The following is a 20,412-nucleotide window of genomic DNA, read 5'->3' on the forward strand; positions in this document are numbered from 1 at the left end:
CCCTTGCAGGTCTCAGACAGGAACAGTTATGCGTTAGTTTTGACTGTGGGATGGCAGCCCCATACAAGCCTCCAATATAGTAAGAAGGAGCAGCCACTGCCAGGGCGGAATCCAGCCTCCCTTCAACTACTACAGAGAGAGTGTTTTCATGTGTAATCTACCTATCTCAAGTACTGACTTATGAAAAAGAAAGCTGATATGTGACCAAAAATGAAACAAATAACAAGACTCTATTAAAATAGAAGGAAAATGTAAATGTGTAAGGTACAATTTTGACCCGTGGGTTCAAGAATTTATTAAAGTAATAAGCATTACACTACCCTAACAGCCATTTTCTCCTATGCAAAGATAATAATTAAATATCAGCATATTTATTTCATAAGCATAATTAATGCATTTACAATCTGATTATATTTTTTGCTTTCTTCTTTTATGACTATGATGTCTTTCTCCATCCCTGAAATAGAGACAAAATTATAATGAAACATTTTAATAACAGCAATACATCTCCATCAGACATAAACCATAGTAAGCTGGCAATACTTTTTTTTTCCTGGAGACAGAGTCTCACTATTTAGCCTCAGTTAGCCTAAAACTTACTATTTAGACCAGGCTGGCCTTGAACTCAGAAACCCACTTGCTCCTGCCTCCTGAGTGCTGGGATCAAGGACATGTAATGTCATCACTCCCAGCTGAACAACAGTTTAAGAACAAAAAGGGAAAGTCAATTATTAAACTAAAATCAAGGTTAAAATACAGGTAAGCAAGATGGGGGTTGCTCTCATTAGAGAGGGGAAGGAAGATAAACACAGAATAAGGAAGTAGGAAAGCAAAATAATAATAAAGATTTCTGAAAAAGCCATAAAGAGTCACACTGAAATTAAAAAAAAAAAATACTGAAAGCCATAAGGAATCAAACTATCATCTACCTTAAAAAACAACAAAACCCCAAAACTCGTAACTTATAAATATGTTTACAAATATACAGATTATATAAATTTCTTCACATGGCTGACAATACTCCCTCCAAGAGCCAAAGACCACCTAACAAAACCCCCACACCAGGCATGAAAAGCCTTCTTGAGCTGCTGGGGAGGCTGTCCAAGAAGCTCCCAGAACATTACAGCACATTGCTATGGCCCTCGGTCACCCCCAGAGGTGGCAGTTAAGTCCCTTTTGCTGAAGACACCATGCATATCAGTCACAGGGCTCAGAGGCCCCTGAGCTGGAACTGGCAAAATTAGATGGTCTTTCCCTGAGGACTAGCTCTCATGGGACCAGAAGACCACAGACAAGCAAGGGGGGAGCAAGAGATGATCCTACCCAGCTACTATGAAGCTCTCGAATTGGACTTCAGACTTGCTCAACGAGAGGGAAATCATGCCGGGGAATAGAAACCTAGCCAGCTACCCAAGGCTAGTGAACTCATGGATCTCAGACAAGAACCTCCAACCACCACTGTTCTAACAGCATAATCCCATACACTCAAATATTTGTCCTTATATCTGCAGTTAAATGTAACCTTATCCCTTATGAAGCAAACTTCTCTCTACAACAGATGGAGACCATTACAGAACACAACAACTAATCAAACGAAGAGTTGTGGAGTCCAGGACCCATGCACACTTTTACAAAACATTCCCACACCTAAGGCTCGGGGAATACTGCAGAAGAGGGGTATAGAGATTTTAAGAGCAGAGGATCAGGGAGAGACCGTGTCTCCTAGTAATTTCAGAAGCTATACCCGTAAGCTCTCAGTAATGCAACTGTCTAAACAGGCCTGAACAAGGCCAACAACAGGCGTGCCAAAGTGGGTTGGGAAAGCCTAGGCCTCAACCCTAGAAAACAACTACAGGCAACTAAGGAATTTTGAGAGCAGGAGAAACAGTATTCTGACCAAAGAGTGACCAAGTAGCCAGTCCTGAAAAATATAAATAGTTACCATACAGACTGAGCAGACTATATTTAAGAATACATATATGCATTCACATATATGCACCTAACAATTAATGAAAAAAGTGGCCATGAATTTGAAAGAGCAAGGAGGGGTATAAAGAGTCTGGAGGGAGGAAAGAGGAGTAGCATATGATATCTGTAAAGTAAAGAAAGGGGGAGAGGTAAGCACAATAGATTTGTACTCTGGAGGTCTGCTTTAACTCTGAATATATGTTCATGCTAGATGACTAGAGGACCCATGCCTAATGGAATATCTGACTGTCTTCTTCTGGCTGCTGTACCCACTGTGTGTAACTCACCTTATCTAAAGGACTGAGTGCAGAGATGAGTGGTACAGGGGCCAGCTAGAGATCTCAACTCTGAAAAGAGCCCAAGTACAGTTTCTGCCGGGTGGGGAAGAGTGCAGTGGTGGGCGTCAGAAGGTAACTAAGCAGGCGTTTCACCTTCCGAGAGAACTGACGCACGGCTAGCTTTAGTCCTACAGACTGAGTGACAGAAAGACGAACAGAACTGTAACTGTAAGGCCAAGGCTAAGCTTTACCAGGGTGAGAGATGGGACGGTTTACGGCTCTTGCTGAGCCTAGGGTTCAGTTCTGCCACGCACACAGTTCTCAAGGGCCTCAGTTCTAGGGTAGCCAATGCCTTCTTCTGGCCTCCACGGGCACCTGCACACACTGGGTGCACATAAACTCATGCAGGCACACACACATATACATAAATAATTTTTAAAGATTTATTTATTTATTATATATGAGTACACTGTAGCTGTCTTCAGACACACCAGAAGAGGGCATCGGATCCCATTACAGATGGTTGTGAGCCACCATGTGGTTGCTGGGAATTGAACTCAGGACCTCTGGAAGAGCAGTCAGTGCTCTTAACCACTGAGCCATCTCTCCAGCCCACATAAATAATTTTTTAAAAAAATGTTTTACTAATTCTTCTACCCAGTGGCTCTGGAGAGATGTGTCATGAGAGAAGCTAGTACTGGACAATACTGTCCACATAAAACTAAGGAAAAGCCACAAGTGGTGGTGCACATCTTTAATCCCAGCACTTGGGAGGCAGAGGCAGAGGCAGAGGCAGAGGCAGAGGCAGAGGCAGGCAGATCTCTTGTGAGCCTGAGGCCAGCCTGGTCTACATAGTGACTTCCAGGACAGTTAAAACTAGAGTGAGACCATGCCTCAAAAACAAACAAACAAGCAAACAAACAAACAAACAAACAAAATCTAAGCAGGGCCCTGCCTTCCAGAAGCTAAGACTCTGTCTAGTGGGGAAGGAATTCCTGAGTGCAGCAAACAGCAGTGTGCTAGGTAAGGCAATACTTCTTGCCTTAATAAAGTTTACCAAGCAATCATTAAAAAGTAAACAAATAAAAATAAGAATTAGGCATCAGGATACAATGCAAATTAGCACAGATACGGACGAGAAGTCGAGTCAGGTTAACTAGTGCAGACTCTTCTCTCCACAGGTAAGAAAAGTACAAGAAACGAATAGAAACTGACCCTGGGTGCTGAAAGCCTTTCAAAGGAATGAGAATTGTGCTGTTGCTGACTTTGAGAATTCATCTGTGCAGAGGAGCAGACATTACTTTCTCAGTATTGAAGTTTAGAGACGTACAGCAAACATCACTCTCTCAACAGACACCAGCCAGAACAGCAGGGAGGCAGATAGCAGAATGCACAGGAATTTGGACCTGACCAGATGGTAAGCGGTAAGTAAATGACTACCTGATCTCTGGCTTAGGTAAATTTGAGAGGGTCATCCCACTAACCAGGACAGAAATACTGGGGAAGAAGGTCAGAGCGAGACACAGTTTAGTCAGAACCCTGGAGCATGTGAGGCCCTGGGGTGTCCAATAGGTAGCTGGCGTACACGATTAGACCTCGACTGGTCTACACTTATCATTTACCATTAATTCATTCTCCTAGTTATCAAACTGTACTAACAAAGGTAAAACTGGGATGTCTCTGACTCCAACCACACTTCAACAGAAGAGTTAGCGTAAAGAGAAACATGAGAAGGCGATTCCAACAGAAGACAAGGTCTAAACAAACACCAAACTACTGTCTCACCCAGACATTACCTTCATGTCAGCTTTGTTGAGATTTTTAAGAAAGGTGGGAGGCACCAAGCTGGTCACCTGGTGGTGTAGGTCTAGAATCCAGGCTACTTGGCAGGCAGAAGCAAGAGGATCAAGTCCAAGTCCTTCCTGGGCTCTACAGTGAGTTCAAGGCCAGAATGATAAAGTACTGTCTCAAACATTAAGACAATATGGAGAAAGATCAGTGTATGGAGAATGGGAGAGAGAACAAAAACCATCATGGGACTTGGGGGAGCGACTCTCTAGGACACGCCAAAGACCTGGGACAGGGAAGAGAGGCCCCAGGGAGTCTATGGGGGTGACTCTAGTTGAGACTCATAGCAGTGGGGGATATGGAGCCTGAGGTGGCCATTTCCTGTAGCTGGGCAGGACTCCAGTGGAGGGATAAGGATACCAACCCACCCACAAAACCTTAAACCCAAAATGTGTCCTGCCAACAAGATGTGCAGGGACAGAGACAGCAGAGACTGAGGGAATGGCCAACCAATGGTTGACCCGACTTGAGACCCTTCCATGGGCAAGCACCAAACCATTTTCCTTATTAATTGTAGCTATTCCATTATGCTTTCAGACAGGAACCTAACATAACTCTCCTTTGAGAGGCTCTATGCAGCAACTGACAGAAACAGGTGCAGAGACCCACAGCCTAACATTAGACAGAGCTTGGGGAATTTTGTGAAGAAGTGGGGAAGGACTGAGGGAGCTGGACGGGACAGAGATGTCACAAGAAGACTGACAGAGGCAACTAACCTAGGCTCTTGGAGGCTCCCAAAGCCTGAACCATTAACCAAAGAGCAAGCATGGGCCAGGCCTAGGTCCCCCACCCCACCCAAAATACGTGCAGCTTAGTCTTCATGTGGATCCAAACAACTGGAGCAGGGACTGTCCCTGACTCTGTTGCCTGCCTATGGATCCTGGCCCCCTAACTGGGCTGCCTTGTCTGGCCTCAGTGGGAGAGGATGTGCCTAGTCCTTCAGTAACTTGAGGTGCCAGGGTGGGAGAGGAGCTTCGTGAGGGGGAACCAGAAGGGGGTGCTGTGATCAGATGTAAAGTGAATAAATAAATTAATGACAAGAAGAGAGGAGAAAAGAGCTAAAGTTACAGCTCGCTTGCCTCTAGGTTCCATTCCCAATGTCTCAAAGGATGGGTGGGGCGCAGCCTTTCATGCACACAGAACTAGGAACTCCATCACTAAATGGTAGTCTGTGAGCTGAACATGGTGAATGTGAAGAATCCCATGAATTCCTTCCCTACCTTAACTTACTCCAATAACTTACTCTTCTGCATTCTACAACAGAGTCAACAATGCTGGATACCTCGGGGGCACACACTCGCCTTTCTTTCCTTCTTCTTGAGTCAGAACTTTTATCTTTATTTCTTTTTCGTTTGTGTGGGCTCCTACTCCGAGCCCTTCTATGCCGTGAACTTTCAACATCCAAATAACTCCCACCAGACTGCCGTGAATCTACCGAAGCCGATCGCCTTTCCTCATTCCTGCAGTACAGAAAGGAACATCCATTACTTTCTCTCACCAATGGTCTCCACCGTACACAGACCATGCACCTAAAGTATAATATTCCACATCATATCAGTGGCATAATTTTATATTCCACAATGGTAGCGGTTAAGCAAACAGCCCCTATAGTGTCTTACTTAATAACGAATTCCATAATGTGGTTGTTCATCCCTAAGACCGGCATCATCGCGATTCTAAATGCAGTAATTCTGAGCACTGAATTTACCAAGAGTCATAGAGATGCAATGGTTTCATAGTATATACAGGTGACGCATTAGACAGGTGTTTTAAGCCACACAGTGCTCCATGTCCACAATTACAGCATACGGGAGGCACACTACCAACATGCATGGCCCTAGGTTTGACATGAACATAAAATGAAATAAGCAAACCCTTCCTCAGGAGAGACAATGACGTACTTCTCAGCACCATCTTCTGCCCTTTCCTGCTCTTCTTGCCAATGGTTACTGAGCTCTTCCATGTGCACCTTTATCACATCCCGAATTACCTTGGAAGAAGTAAAAACCAAATGTCAGATCAAGAAGTTGTTCTAAAACTTAAGATCATAAAATCAGAAAAACAGGAGCTGGATCAGTGGTTAAGAGCATCTGTTGCCCTTGCACTGGACCATTTGGTTCCCAGCATCCATGGCTGGTTCACAATCACCTAGAACCCAAGACCAGGGGATGTAATGTCTTCTTCTGACACCTGCCCTCAAGTGCACACAGCCACACATACACACATGCAATTAAAAATAAAATCTATTTAGAAAAAAAATCACTGCTTGTCATCACTCAAAAATGCACTAAGGAAGGGTTGTGACGTAACAGACTGTAAGATAAGTGTATTTAACACTGTAAAGGCACTTGTCACACTGATGAATAAATAAATAAATGGTAGTGCAGTATTATTTCAATGTTACCTGTGAAGTTGGACCTATGCTGTGACGGAAGAAAGCAGCTTTGTTCTTCAGATATATATACATACTATTTTAGGGGTAATGGGTCAAGACGGGTAGAACTTACTCTTGAACAATTCAAGGAAAAACTATGTATGAATACAAAATAGAGAATAAGAGATAGATAGAAAGGAAAAATGTTTGCTGGGTGGCTATGTCTAAAATGCCAATAAAAAGAAATTCGAGAATTCCCTGGGCTATACAGTGAGACACCATCAAGAACGAAAGGGAATGAGGATAAGAAAGGGTAGTGATGTGTGACATCAATGTTGGAGGAGAGACAACCTGAGGGATGGGAGGGGACCCACAAAGGGGGCGGAGGCAACAGGACACAATGGGGAGTAAAGAGTGAAGTATAATGGCATGGACCATGAAAGCATCAGAATGAAGCCCGTCACTATGCAAATACATTGTTTAAGAATTTTAAGAATTTAGAAAAGAATGAAGGAACAGAATGGTTAAGTCCACAAAGTCCAGTGCCCACGAGGGATGAACCACGTAAAGCTGTGCATAGTTCTTCCTGCTCTGCTTACGTCTCTAACTCTTCTGTGTGAGGACATTGGCACACGATTCTTACACCTAACAAACCAAAATAAAAGACAGAATATGAACTACTTCAGTTTCTCCCCAGATGTTCTCCCAAGGGAGCTCGAGTCCCGAACCTGTAAGATTCAACAACCTCTTCTGGCCTCTCTGGGCACCTAAACATACACAATGGACAATACTCAGGTCTGTGTACAGAAAGCAGAATTAAATAAAATCTAAATAAAAACTCAAATAACTTATGCAAGTCACACAGCCAATGACCAACACCAGAGTCAAAACTCAAGCCATGGAAGAGGGGCATGGTGGTATAAGCCTTTAATCCCAGCATTCGGGAAGTAAAAGCAGGAGGATCCCTGAGATCAAGGCCAGCCTGGTCTACAAGTGAACTCCAGAACAGGGAGGACTATATAGACAGCCAGTGTCAACCACTCCCCAATACCCCAACACCCAACCTGCTCAAGCCAAGGGCAGTTAAAAGCCCAAATTCATGCTCTTGTCACAGCACAGAACCACTTTCTCAAAAAAGTATCTATAAAAGGCTATGCAACCTTCACAGATTATGTTAGTGGCAAGGACGAACAGGGAGTGGCATTATCAGGACACTTCAGAAAAACCTCTGGGGACATAAAATCGACTTAGAAAATCATGGGAAATGTTTATTTTCAGCAAAAGCACTACTAGAGTGTGGACTTACCTCGGTGTATGACTTTTTGGTTATATGGACATTCTTAGCTCTGTAGGACTGGCGTCTCCTTTTGTAATCTCTCACTTCTGCCAGGATTTCCAGGTAAGATTTTGGACTTTTTCGGCTATTATCTAATGAAAGAATAAAATTATTATACTCTTACAAGCATTTAAGTTATTTTTATTAATGTGTGCACATGTATGTCTGTGGGTTTGTCGCTGTGAGTGTCTCTAGGGAGTCAAGAAGGAATCTGGTCCCTTGGAGCTGGAGTTACGGGTAACTGTAAGCCACCCAGTGAGGGTAATGAGAAGTGAGCTTGAGTCCTCTGCAAGGGCATCACGAGCTCTTAACTACTGCTCTCTCTCTAGCTCTACTTGAAATGAAGAACTTAGCAGTTAGGAACAATCCTGCGGGCTACAGAGATGGCGCAGTGGTTAACAGAACTGGCTGCTCTGTCAGAGCCAGAGGTCCTGGGTTCAGTTCCCAGCACCCACATGGTGGCTCACACCCATCTGTAATGGGATCTGATGCCCTCTTCTGGTGTGTCTGAGGACAGCAACGGTGTCCTCACATAAAACACATGAATCTTAAGAAATAAAGTAAGGAACAACCCTGCACAGTAAGTTACGAGGCAACAAAGTTCCAAAACAATCTACATTATGCAGGCCACTTTATATCACTCGTTTTCTAGCCAATAGATGAACAGAGGTATTCCAGTCCATAGAGTAAATAAACACAAGTAGTGTTCCTGTAGATGAAACACTGCACTAAAGTGAGAGCAAAACCCCACAGGTAACACCACTAACTCATAACTAATGTCAGTGCATGATACACCACCACCTGACGCCCCTCGCGTGGCACAAAAATCAAATCACTTGACATTCGTGAGATGGAGTGACAAGAAATGTAAATGACATTTATCTCAAACCTTGATTGACTTTAGCAGCCAAATCTACAAACAGGTCACTGTCATTTTCGATGACTTGAGGAGCAGAGCGCTTTTTCTTTGTTTCCTCAATGACGAAATCATAAAGGGCAAGGCGATCGGCTTGTGTGAGGTCACAAACAGATCGTTTGTGATTCAGAGGAACTTCAACAGGCGCTGAAGAATACAGTCCTAAGACAGAGCAGAGCAAGAGTAAACGACGGGCGAAGCACGTGGACTTGACTCTTAAATCTGTGCTATAACCATAGTAACCCCAACTACTTTTTCCATACGGAGAGGGTGTGGTGAATGGCAACGCTGCACAGTGTCTGGTGTTCTCTCCAACAAGGTTAAGACAGACTCCAGGGAGTCAGGTAGCAATAACCACAGAAACGACTTGAGCATCAGAAACCCTGCTTTCCCTCTGGATGAGGTCTAGACATGTTGCCATGGTTGCCGGGTGGTGCAGGCTCTTGTGTTCAAGGGAGTCTCCTGTCTCACTTCCTAAGCAGCTAGGACTACAAGGACACAGCATAGGACAGGCTAGGAAAGCCCCCATATAAAAGCTGAAAATATTTTTAATAGACACTGTACATTTTTAATGCTTCTGAAAACAAATTAGGGGACTGTGAAGAATATGTAAGAAGACCTCATATGAAACATTAAGGTTCAATGCTCAAAGTTCATGACATCTGTGCAATGACCAGAGTAGGGACAATTAAGCCATATGGTAGCACACACTGGCAACCCTGGCTCTCAGGGGTGGGAGATCAGCCAGGCCTACAGACTCTTATTTAAGTAGAAATTCTAAACTTCCTAAGACCAGCAGAAGACAATTTAAACTTGACTTAGTTTCCTGAAGAGGAGGTATGCTGGCTTAACTAAACCAAGTGGGAAAAGTAACACAGTGCCCCAACAGTAACGTATTATTCTAACGTCTGCTCATGAATGAACAATAAATTAATACGATACCTTGATATGACGTATTAAAACATAGAAGAAAAATTGTTTTGAGACTCAAAGAAACAAAGTGACTGTGACTGTGAACAAAGCAGTTTAAACCAAGTCTTCCCATGAGAACTGAGAGCGTCTCTACTACAGGAGCACTAACACTGGCGAGGTTCTCTAAGGGAGTCAAAGCTGGTACATAGCACACGCGAAACAGTGGCCCTCCCCAGAACTCACTAGCATCTCAGGCAAGAGAGAGCAAGAGGAGAATTCACGTAAGAGCAGTGAAGGGACTTATCCACAAATTAAGGAGAGCTGTGGTGGTACCTAGACTGTGCTTTCCCAGATGCAGTTAATGACACCTGGACACTGTTATTGGTCAAGGGGTTGGAAATGAGTGGGGAAGACGGACTCCTTCTGAAATCACCAACCAATCACTCGGGTGCTGAGGCACTATCATAAGACTTTAGCAGCTGGGTGTTAACCACAATCATACAATAGAAGACTGGCTTTAATAAGCCTAATTCCTTTGACTATCAGCTATAAAAATCTAAATAAAAAATACAAAATGTAGAAAACAGTTTAATAATCAAGCTCAATGTTTTCTTTTATTAATTAATCTTAAATTTATTTATAATAGACTAATATTTAAATTTCTTAAAATTCAATCAAAATTCCAAACCAAGACTTTAAGAGTGACAGTTATTGAGGTAAAGTCAAAAGCTTGAGTGATACTTTTAAAAGGATATCATTTGCAAAAAGGATACTGCATATCTTTAAATAAGGAGTACATTCAGGTTCCTAATTCCTCTTTATACTCACCCCAATTACTGAAAAAGAAAAAGTACAGAAAAGGTTAAGCAACAAACTGATTGAAAAAAAAAAAAAAGGATAAACACACTTAAACAAGCTTCATTTACAGTAAGTTTTCAAAGTGCAAATTTCCATATGCTTTATGTACTGCAACTGCTATAAATTTGTGTCTTCTTTTTTCATTGTTTAAGTTGTGGTAAAATATAAACAAGGCACAACTCATCCTGTATCAGACTTTGCTACACACTCACCGCCTCTGCCCATCCCCAGAGCGCTTACCATTTCGAAATCCAACTTTAAGTTATTGTAATGAACACTCTTCTCTGTCAGTCACTGTCCTTACAGGGAAATTACCCACAACACACGTATGTCTAACTCCCTAACATCAGATAAAGAAAACAGGCCCGTGGGAGGAAACTAACTGCCCAGATGGCCCTCTAAGATTCTTCCACAGGACACCCATTTCAAACCATGGCCACGTCTCACTCAATACGTGTAATAAAATTTACAGCAACATGAATGCTTAATATCAGAGAAAGAAGATAAACCACTAAGTATAAAATTACTATTATGATCAAAATTAATAACTTTGTTATAAAACTAGTCAAAGTAGGTGCAGAAGAAAATGCATACTAGCTGCTCACTTCCTGTGACGTCATCAGTGTAGGCTGACCTGACACACTGGTGCCATGAGAACATGACCACAGACCTTCCCAGTGCACCTTACACCATCAACCAGATGAGGAAGCACACCCAGCTCCATGTTCACCTACGTCAATCAGTAAGAAGGCAGGTGAAGAGAGTCTAGGCCTCAGATCAAATGTGAACACATCTAAGATATGAGTAGGTCACAAAAGATAATCCTGATAAAAAAAATGCAGAACTCTACACGGGATTTAAAAATGTTCTTAAAAGGTTACAGATTGCATTAAAAGTTATTCAGAGAAATCAAATCTTAAGAAAGAAGACTTCAAAGTCAAATAAAATTTCTCAACTCCACTGAAAAGAACTGTTCTACCTAACTCTTAGACGCCCCAAGTTTAATCCCCAGCACCATAAACCAATCAACTAACCAACCAACCAACCAACCAACCAACCAACCAACCAACCAACCAAAACAGCTCCTGTGACGGAGTGGACTCAATGTCTAAATCTTACTGTCTAGTTCTATACACTCACACCAGCTGACTGTCTGGTTCTATACACTCACACCAGCTGACTGTCTGGTTCTATACACTCACACCAGCTGACTGTCTGGTTCTATACACTCACACCAGCTGACTGTCTGGTTCTATACACTCACACCAGCTGACTGTCTGGTTCTATACACTCACACCAGCTGACTGTCTGGTCCTATACACTCACACCAGCTGACTGTCTAGTCCTATACACTCACACCAGCTGACTGTCTAGTCCTATACACTCACACCAGCTGACTGTCTAGTCCTATACACCCACACCAGCTGACTGTCTAGTCCTATACACCCACACCAGCTGACTGTCTAGTCCTATACACCCACACCAGCTGACTGTCTAGTCCTATACACCCACATCAGCTGACTGTCTAGTCCTATACACTCACAGCAGCTGACTGTCTAGTCCTATACACCCACACCAGCTGACTGTCTAGTCCTATATACCCACACCAGCTGACATTTCCTAAAGCAATTACTTATACAAAACTTACCCATGTTATAACAACATGGTACACAGTAGTTTTTCCTTAGATTAGGTTACCGACTAATGTAGCTAGCCCCAGTTTAGCTCTTGCCATGTGTATTCCCATAATCCTACAAAGCAATTGCTCTACTACAGACAGAGAACAAAACCTCCTAAGTTCCGTACGCAGGGGTGAGCAGCACACTTACTCTTCAGAGTGACCAACAATGAGGAGTGACCCGTACTGACATAAGCACAGATGTGCAGTCTGATGTTCTCACGGTGACATCACCCAGAACCCCAGTGCACGACTCTCACTACAGGAAGATCATTTCTAACCCAGAGCAGAACTCAAGTCAGAGTTTCTTCCGGGATGCAGCCCTGCTGTCACCTAGGGAAGGTAAGTCTCCTTTGAGTTTCTTCACCTAATGAAGATAGATGGAAACACTTCTCCAACGCAAGTTTGCTGGGAAAAGGAAACACAAAGAAAGAGCTCTAGGAAAAAAAAAATTTTAAAAAGTAAAAAGATGAGTTAGATGTGTAGTACACACCTAAACTCTATCTGAGGCAAGAACATTGTAAAGACTGAAGGCAGTCTGGGCTAGAGACCCTGGCTCAAACAAAGAGGGGAGGTGAACAGCGAGGTGACCTCACTAAGTAACAAAAGCACTGAAGGCCTTTACATCGAACAATATAAGAACTGTATCAAACCGGCCCTTTCAGAAGGTCTGTTTCCTACTTGTAAAATACAGACTGGATGAGACGGTGAAGTAGTTTGTCAGCTCCAAAGCAAAGCAAGTTCATGAATCCATCTAAAGCAGTCAGTGTCTTAAACGCCACACCTCACAAAAACCCCAAACTAACAAACCAAAACACAACAAACTTCACTTTAAAAAAAATGATTTGCACTGGTCTATTAACTAACAGGGCCAATAAGCAGAAACATCAGAGATCATGGAAGACTTAAGTAATCACAGATCAGTTATCTGTAAGCTTAAAGGCTGAGATGAAGTCAGCAGACACAAAAATGGGAACTTTAAAAGGAAATACTATATATTTAGGATGGCAAGATGGCTCAGTAGGTAAAGAAGCTTGCCACAGCCTGACCACATGAGTTCAACCCTTGCAGAAGGAGAGAACTGACCCTTGCAGTCGTCCTCGGACTTCTATACATCATCACCACACATGTGCCACCACCATCTGCTGCACAAGCAAACAAATGGAAAATGTGTTTCTGCTGCTGGCAGTAACCATCCCGAGACACAGAGGCCACCAGAAAAACAATCTTCCTTCTGAAGCCACAGTCCACTGAGAGAAATCAAGTCCAGAGAGTGACACAGTGGCTTCTTAGAACAGTACTGGAAAAGACTGAACTGCAGCAAGGAGGAAAACCTGCCATGATAACCACAGAAAGAGTGAGGAAGGACAGAAGGACGACAGCCTTCTGCACAAGTGGAGCCACTTGTGCCAACTAAACATCACACCCAGATTCAAAAATCTAAACTCTATTAACTTCCTTCCACTTGGGTAAAGCTCTTCTTTTAATTTTCTAAGAACTTTAGCTAATTCTCTTTAAAGCCTTGTTTTTGGCAAATTCCAAGGCAGAAACATTTTGAAGAACTCCAAAGCTGGGCACGAGAAGCCACAGATGCTCTAAAGCCACACAAAAAACCACTGTGCTCCTGAGTTCTTTCCAAGGCATCCAGAGTCTCAAAGGTCAAATCCAAAAAGATCACAGATACAGACTTGGAGGGACTGTTCTGAGAGCAACAATGGAGCAATGTCTTAATGTTATCGTCAACATTCTCAACAAACTCCCACGGTCAAGTACTTGTACCCAAACAGAACAAACCAAGACACCTGTATCCAGTATGCTTACTCAATAAATGGTGTTTTTTAAAACTTCTCCGCAAGGCAACCACACCCATCAGATAATGCCAAAACAGCACCCCAGGCTGAGAGAGTGTGTGAGGGAGCTCTAGTGTGTCTGAGTCGGAAACAGCTGACAAAGTTGGAATGACGTAAGCTATCTCATGTTAAATGGAAGACTGATCCTGAGAGGCACATACAATGTGTGACTATAGGAGAGCAAACACCCTGATTCACGAATTAGCTAAAACGACAGCAGCACTTACTTTGGCTATAACAGTCACCATCTTTCCCAGCTGTAGTCCTAGCTTGTTTAATTATCTGGAACTGTGAGTCCTTATCTGAAAAAGAAAAACCCACGTCACTGCCTATAAGCTCAATAAGAATTCTTTCAGAACCCAGAAGTGGTCAGATTCCAATTAGTTCAGAAAAACATAATTGCATTCAGGATTAGCAGGTACATACTGGAGAGAAACTAGTAACTACCAGGAGAGCCCAGACGCTGTTTGAAACAGTTAGATACATCATACTCTAAGGTGTGGAGATAGAGTATCTGCTTGGCAGGTAAGAGAGTAGATCCATCTTCATGACCACAAAAACTAATAAAGACTCTCAGGCAGTCCACAGGGCACTGTCTCACCAAAAGTTACAGATCCATCCGAGCGGGAACAGGACTTCTGCTCTTGAGGCCCATCATGGCTTTGGCCATACAGTGCCCACGACTGGAGCACATTTCCATCTTCCCTGGCACGTTCAGTCCTACCTCATATCTTTGGTTATATTTTTGTTATAACCAAGAAGTGAGGCATGTACTTTACTGTATAATTTGTTTGGATGTTTTTGCAAGATGGGATCTATTATTGTAACTCTGACTGTCCTACTCACTTTTAGACCAAGCTGGCCTTGAACTCACAGAGATCTACCTGCCTATGCCTTCCCACCATGCCTGCCCTACTGTACAAAGTTTTGCAGGCTCTTCACTTCCAGTTAACATAAACCAAGTCCATTTTTGTATCACATGAAGTATCTTCACTGTGCACAAGTTAATCCCTTAAGGTTCTAAATGTCATAAGCATGTCTATAACATTCATTTTTTTTTGGTTAATTTAAAAAGAAAAATACGAAACTAGGCTAATTTCAATTATAATCTAACACACTTACTCAAAGTAACTGAAGGAATCTTCAAATTTTCATAGAAAAAAGTAGGATTGTACATTTCATCCTAGACAGTGAAAAAAAAACAAATACAAATTTCAATTCTTAAGGATTGCACAAATAGCTGTTTCAAGATTTGAGATAAATGATACCTCTATTTAAATAAATACCAATTTGTGATGTTAGACACAGTACTACTCTACAAGGGCTCATAACACTCTCCTGACTTACTAATGAGTGAATTTCGTGATATTATGCAATAAACAAATGCTACCTCTTCCTCTTTGGTATATCCCAGTTTCCTCAGTCTGCAAGATTCCATGTGCTTTGGTAGTGATGATTTAGGCATGCGATGATTGGAATCATAAGGGCATATGGTGATTTCATCCTGTAAAAATTAACAGAAGGGAAATAGCACTTAAACAACCTAGTGCTTCTTCTTCTGTGGGCCTCAATCCAATGTGGGTATCTGTACGGAAAGGAAGGGAGTCCTCTCAATGCATCTTTCTAAAGCCTCTCTGTCCTCTCTACAGTCCTTCAAAGCTTAGCATCCACTATCCCGACAGCCTCACTAACAGCCATTCCTCACCCCTGCCACCATTACCTCACTGGCACAACCTTCCTGCCACTGAAGCCAAAGAACATGTCACCCTTGTTGTATTAGAGTTCCTAGTCATGATCTCCTGTCCAAAGCTGTCAACCCGGTATCTTTGCTCTCTTTTGCTGTTGCTCATATGTACACGTGTGTAGGGAGCATGTGTAAATGTGCATGTGAAAGCCAGAGATCAACATCAGGTGTCTTCCTTAGTCCGAATACTAAATCTAAAAACTCACCTATTTGGCTAGACTGGCTGGCCACCAGATCCTCCACTTCCCCACTACTGAGATTACAGATGTTTTTACCACTGTTCTGGGGAATTCTCATGCTTCTGAAGCAAGCACTTTTATCAACTGAGCCAGCTTCCCAGCCTTGTTTTGTTTGTTCCTTTAGAAACAGGCTCCTTCTACTATGTAGCCCAGTCTGGCTCTGAATTGATGGCAATTCTAAGCATCCTCCAGAGTGCTGGGGTTACAGCCATTCTCACCACTTCTAGCTCTTGATAAATGGTTCATGTCTTTCTACCTGTCCGGTTCTTATTTGGTCTCCTACAGTCTGTATTTCATGTAATTCTAATCATTAGCCTTGTCATTCAATAATATGCTTCCTAGCAATACTCTGCCTTTGGCTCTCAGTATGCTTGTTTCCTGAGTCCATCTCATCGGACCACGTCTCTCTTAGTACCTTACACTAGGAACCTGTGACAAGGTGGCTCAGTGGGCAAGGCACTCGCCAAGCATGTCTGATGGCCTGAGCACTATTCCTGCAATCCACAGAGAAAGTGGAAGAAACAGATTCCACACAACTGTCCTGACTGACCCCCACATCATACACACACAGTAATTTTTTTTAGTCTTTATATTATTATTAAGTACCTTATACTAAAAGTCCAACATGAACAAAAATAAATTCAATATATTTATGGTCTACGTGATGGTTAATCTTAGCTCTCAAGTTGATAAAATGTAGAATCACCTAGGAGGTGGGCCTCTGGGCTTGGGTCTATAGAGAATCATCTCGATTAGGTTGAGGCTGACAATTGTGGGTGGAACTATTCCCTAGGCCGGGTTCCTGAACTCTATAAAAGGAGAAAACGAGCTGAGCACAAAGACTCACTGCTTCTCTTGGTTGCAGATGCAATGGGACCACCTGCTTCTTCCCGCTCCTGTAGCTCTGACTTCCCTATCATAATAGACTTTACCTTAAACTGGAAGCCTTCTTAGCTTTGTGTCTGTTGCTGTGATAGAAACCCTGCAAAAACTCAGAGGAGAGTTTAGGGTTACAGTGCATCCTACAGAGAAGTCAAAGTGGCAGACCTGGAGTAGCTATTCACATCCACAATTACGGGCAGAGAAGGAACACATGTGATGCCTACCTTTAGGGTGAATTTTCCCACATTAATCAATCCAGTGAATATATCCCTCCCCCGGATCCAGGGATGCCTTACTGAGACTCCCCTCCCAGATGATTCTGCATTGTGTCAAAGTTGATCATCACACCTTCCTTTCTTCCCTTGTTTTGGTGGGGTATTTTATCACAACATAAAAGCCTACTGGCACCCAAACCTGCCTTCTTCCCCTTTCAGTGAAAGGTGCCACCTGCTCAAGTAAGAACTGACCCTTACTTATCACCCACATCCAAGCAACCACCGAGTCACACCGTACTTACTCCTAAATGTCTTTGAAGTCCTTTTCGTTCTCTCTATCCCCAGTGCCCCTTGGCCTATTCAGGCTGTCACCGTTCCTTCTCTGGATTGCAACAGCTATCTAACTGCTCCCCATCTCTGCATGCAGGATGGCTGCTCTCTATGACATTTTCCACAAGGAGCCATTTTGGAAACCCCAGCTCTCCCATTTACTGGCTATAAAAAATTAGGTAGCATATTTAACTTTTGCTTGAGTCAGTTTCTTTAGCTGTAAAATAGAAGCAACAGACTCTCATCACACAAAGATATCATGAAGATTAAATAAATATAAGTATGTGAGCGTATGCACAGAAAACATTTGAGTAGGCCTGGTACTTAGTACTAAATAAATACTAGTAGGTATTTTACCAAAACACAAATGTGATTTGGATAGTCCCTGACTTAAAATTTGTCTATGCCTTCTCTGTTGCCCTCAGTCTTTTGTAAAAAGACAAACAAACAACAAAAACCAAGATTCTCTAATGACTGACAAGGATCTTTATAAAGCTCCTTATAACCTGTATGGCCCCTACCTACCATCACTCCACTCCCCACTTATATCATGGCACACAGGTTGGTCTACAAGTGATTATCCTCCTAATGTTCTAGCCATCCTTAAGTTCTTGAGGCTCTCTAATCTTCTCACTTAAGCCTGGACTTCTAAGTGTGCTGATGCCTTCTCTGTGCTTGACCTAGCTAATTCTATTCAGTTGTTGCTGCTGCTGTTCTTATTATTGTCAGGGCTGGGGAGATGTCTCACTAAAGGAAGCATAAAGATCCGAGTTCAAATCCTCAGAACCCATGCAAAAGATAGGCATGGTTAATATGCACCTCCAATTTCAGTGTTCCCACTATGAGATAGAAGACAGAAAGGAAAATAGAAGCTCACGGGTCAGCTAGAATGGTGTATGTTATATCAAGACAACAAGAGATGCCCAACACAGTAAAACTCGACCCATAACCCAGGACATACCCCATACACATCCACACAGATTCTTAAACATTTGTTTATATAGGTATTTACGTATATGAGTGCTCTTCATGTACACCTGCACACCAGGAAGAGCGCATCAAATCCCATACGGTTGTGAGCCATCATGTGGTTGCTGGGATCGAACTCAGGGTCTCTGGAAGAGGAACCAGTGTTCTTCCCCACTGAGCCATCTCTCTAGCCCCCAAGCAGATTTTTTTTTTAAATATACTTTTCAAGATGCTTTTACTGACGCATCATAGCCTATAATAACCAATACTCCAAAAATTTCAATTCCACCCATTACAGACTTTGCCACACAATAATATAACTGCTGTCATTTCTTTATCCCCCTCACTGTTACCATGACAAGCTCTGCTAGCTCACAAACTGCCTCTGTTGTCTTCTAAGCACTATTGCAGAAATGTGGAAAGTGATTAATTATCTGGACTGCATCTATCCTAGAAACTATCAATGTTATATACCAGAATTTTTAAGCCAGTTACTCTAGTGAGTATCAGATAATCATGCACCTCACAGTACACTGTCGAATCTGGGAGTTTTGCATAGCAATTAACCCTCAGAGGCTTTGCATTCAAATTCCAGTTGCCAATCCCACCCTCATGTTTTTGTTTCTTCATTTGCAAAATGCTGCCATCTAGCCTCCTTGGTTTATGAATCTTAAATGAAGTACTGTAGTGTCTTATACAAAGCATTAAGTGTTAATATCACTAGCTGAGCAATATCTCGATATTAAAGGAAGGTGTGGTGGGGCCCTACTCAGTGGCCTGGAAATTTCCTAAAATTACCTAATTCTTATCTCAAACTTTCTCAGTTGCCCCCCAAATAGATTTTACAGCATCGTTACTAGGGTTTAAGCCATGAGCTATACTGGTTAATTCACAACTCCAGATATACTTGTAAAGGTACAATGGAGGGTTTTTCCTTCCAATTTCCACTTCGATTTTAATACAATAGTGATAAGCTTCTACGTAAATCGCAGTAAACAGTTCCATTGACGTATAGCTTAAACCTTGTTATCTCATAATGGTAAGTAAAAAGGAAATAAGAAATCACCGCGCAACGCAAATTCCCTTTATCCTGCACCTATTAAAACAAAAGTCAGGATAATTCACTCGAATACACTTCTTAAGGGGTCGGCTGCTTATTCCTTAGAGGCTTCCTTTAATCGTCCCAGAATCCATACCGTCCGAGTGGGAAGCGTCCGGGTTCAAGATTGAGAAAAGTCAACACTGAATCTAACGCAACGTAGAATTCTTATAACGTGACGAAGCAAATAGCCAAACCTAACAGCAGCACCCCCGGAACATGCACTCAACGAGCCTTGTCCTCCCCTGTATCGCACCGGGATGGAGCGCTCGCAAAAACCTGGGTTCCACCAGCGCCTTTCCTACGGCGAGAAGCCAGTCGCCCGGAAAAGGCCGGGCGACCTCGCCCCTCACCTCGGCCGTCACCTCGTCCCCGGGGTCCAGGTGATCCAGGCTCCATCCCAGGGACGCCGTCACCTCCTCCAGTGTCCTGCAGCAGCTCTCCACGAACTCGCTGAGCTCCTCCTGCAGCCGACGCCGCTCTTCCAAGGGAGGAGGCTCGGCCTCCATGATCGCAGCTCACCTCAGACAGGAAGTGGTAGAACTGCTGTGAGCGCACGGGCTTCTGGGAGCTGTGGGCGGGACCTAGGGATTGCGCCAACCTATAGGGAAGAGCCGACGGGCAGGGCGGAAGCGGTAGTTTTGAAAGGCGTCTTCCTCACTTTTCCGGACCCGGCTTAGTTTGCTTAGCTGGTTTAAACTTGGGTCCTAACATTGAACAGCATTCCAGGCTCTTTCGACATTTTGGGAGAAATTATTTATATCGGCAGGAAAGTGTCAGTGTAGCTTTTCTCCAGTTCATTAGCGTTTTGCCTCTTTCAATTACTCCAAATACCTACATAGCTTCTAGATTCTTTATCCCAAATGTTAGTATGCACATCCTCAGAACATGCATGATCAAACAGAAAATTCATGAA

General features: G+C 43.0%; 1 protein-coding gene across 5 annotated transcripts; it reads right to left on the bottom strand.

The window, feature by feature from the left end:
- Positions 1 to 260: 260 nt before the first annotated feature.
- Positions 261 to 20,048, bottom strand: Snrnp48 (small nuclear ribonucleoprotein U11/U12 subunit 48). 5 transcript variants are annotated; one of them, XM_006253788.5, is made up of 9 exons: positions 19,850 to 20,046; positions 15,409 to 15,522; positions 15,141 to 15,201; positions 14,246 to 14,320; positions 8,694 to 8,882; positions 7,775 to 7,896; positions 5,996 to 6,084; positions 5,377 to 5,554; positions 261 to 457 (listed from the first exon to the last, which is right to left on the bottom strand). In XM_006253788.5, the coding sequence occupies exons 1-9, from the start codon at positions 20,003 to 20,005 to the stop codon at positions 437 to 439; spliced, it is 1,005 nt and encodes a 334-aa protein (XP_006253850.1). In that variant the 5' UTR covers positions 20,006 to 20,046; the 3' UTR covers positions 261 to 436. The 5 variants fall into 5 exon arrangements, with proteins under 5 accessions (XP_006253850.1, XP_038951407.1, XP_006253849.1 ...); XM_039095479.2 differs by having other exon boundaries at positions 5,338 to 5,554; NM_001106107.1 differs by having other exon boundaries at positions 262 to 457; positions 5,396 to 5,554; positions 19,850 to 20,035.
- Between the last annotated feature and the right edge of the window lie 364 nt (positions 20,049 to 20,412).

The sequence above is a fragment of the Rattus norvegicus genome, chromosome 17 (assembly GCF_036323735.1).
Source record: "Rattus norvegicus strain BN/NHsdMcwi chromosome 17, GRCr8, whole genome shotgun sequence".
Classification (NCBI taxonomy): Eukaryota; Metazoa; Chordata; class Mammalia; order Rodentia; family Muridae; genus Rattus; species Rattus norvegicus.

Coding starts and splice junctions, on each gene's coding strand:
- Snrnp48 (XM_006253787.5), bottom strand. CDS start 20,005: ATGGAGGCCGAGCCTCCTCCCTTGGAAGAGCGGCGTCGGCTGCAGGAG. Junction 7,897..8,693: donor GGCTGCTAAAGTCAATCAAG/GTTTGAGATAAA, acceptor TTCTTTCATTAG/ATAATAGCCGAAAAAGTCCA. Junction 6,085..7,774: donor CCAAAAAGTCATACACCGAG/GTAAGTCCACAC, acceptor ACTTCTTCCAAG/GTAATTCGGGATGTGATAAA.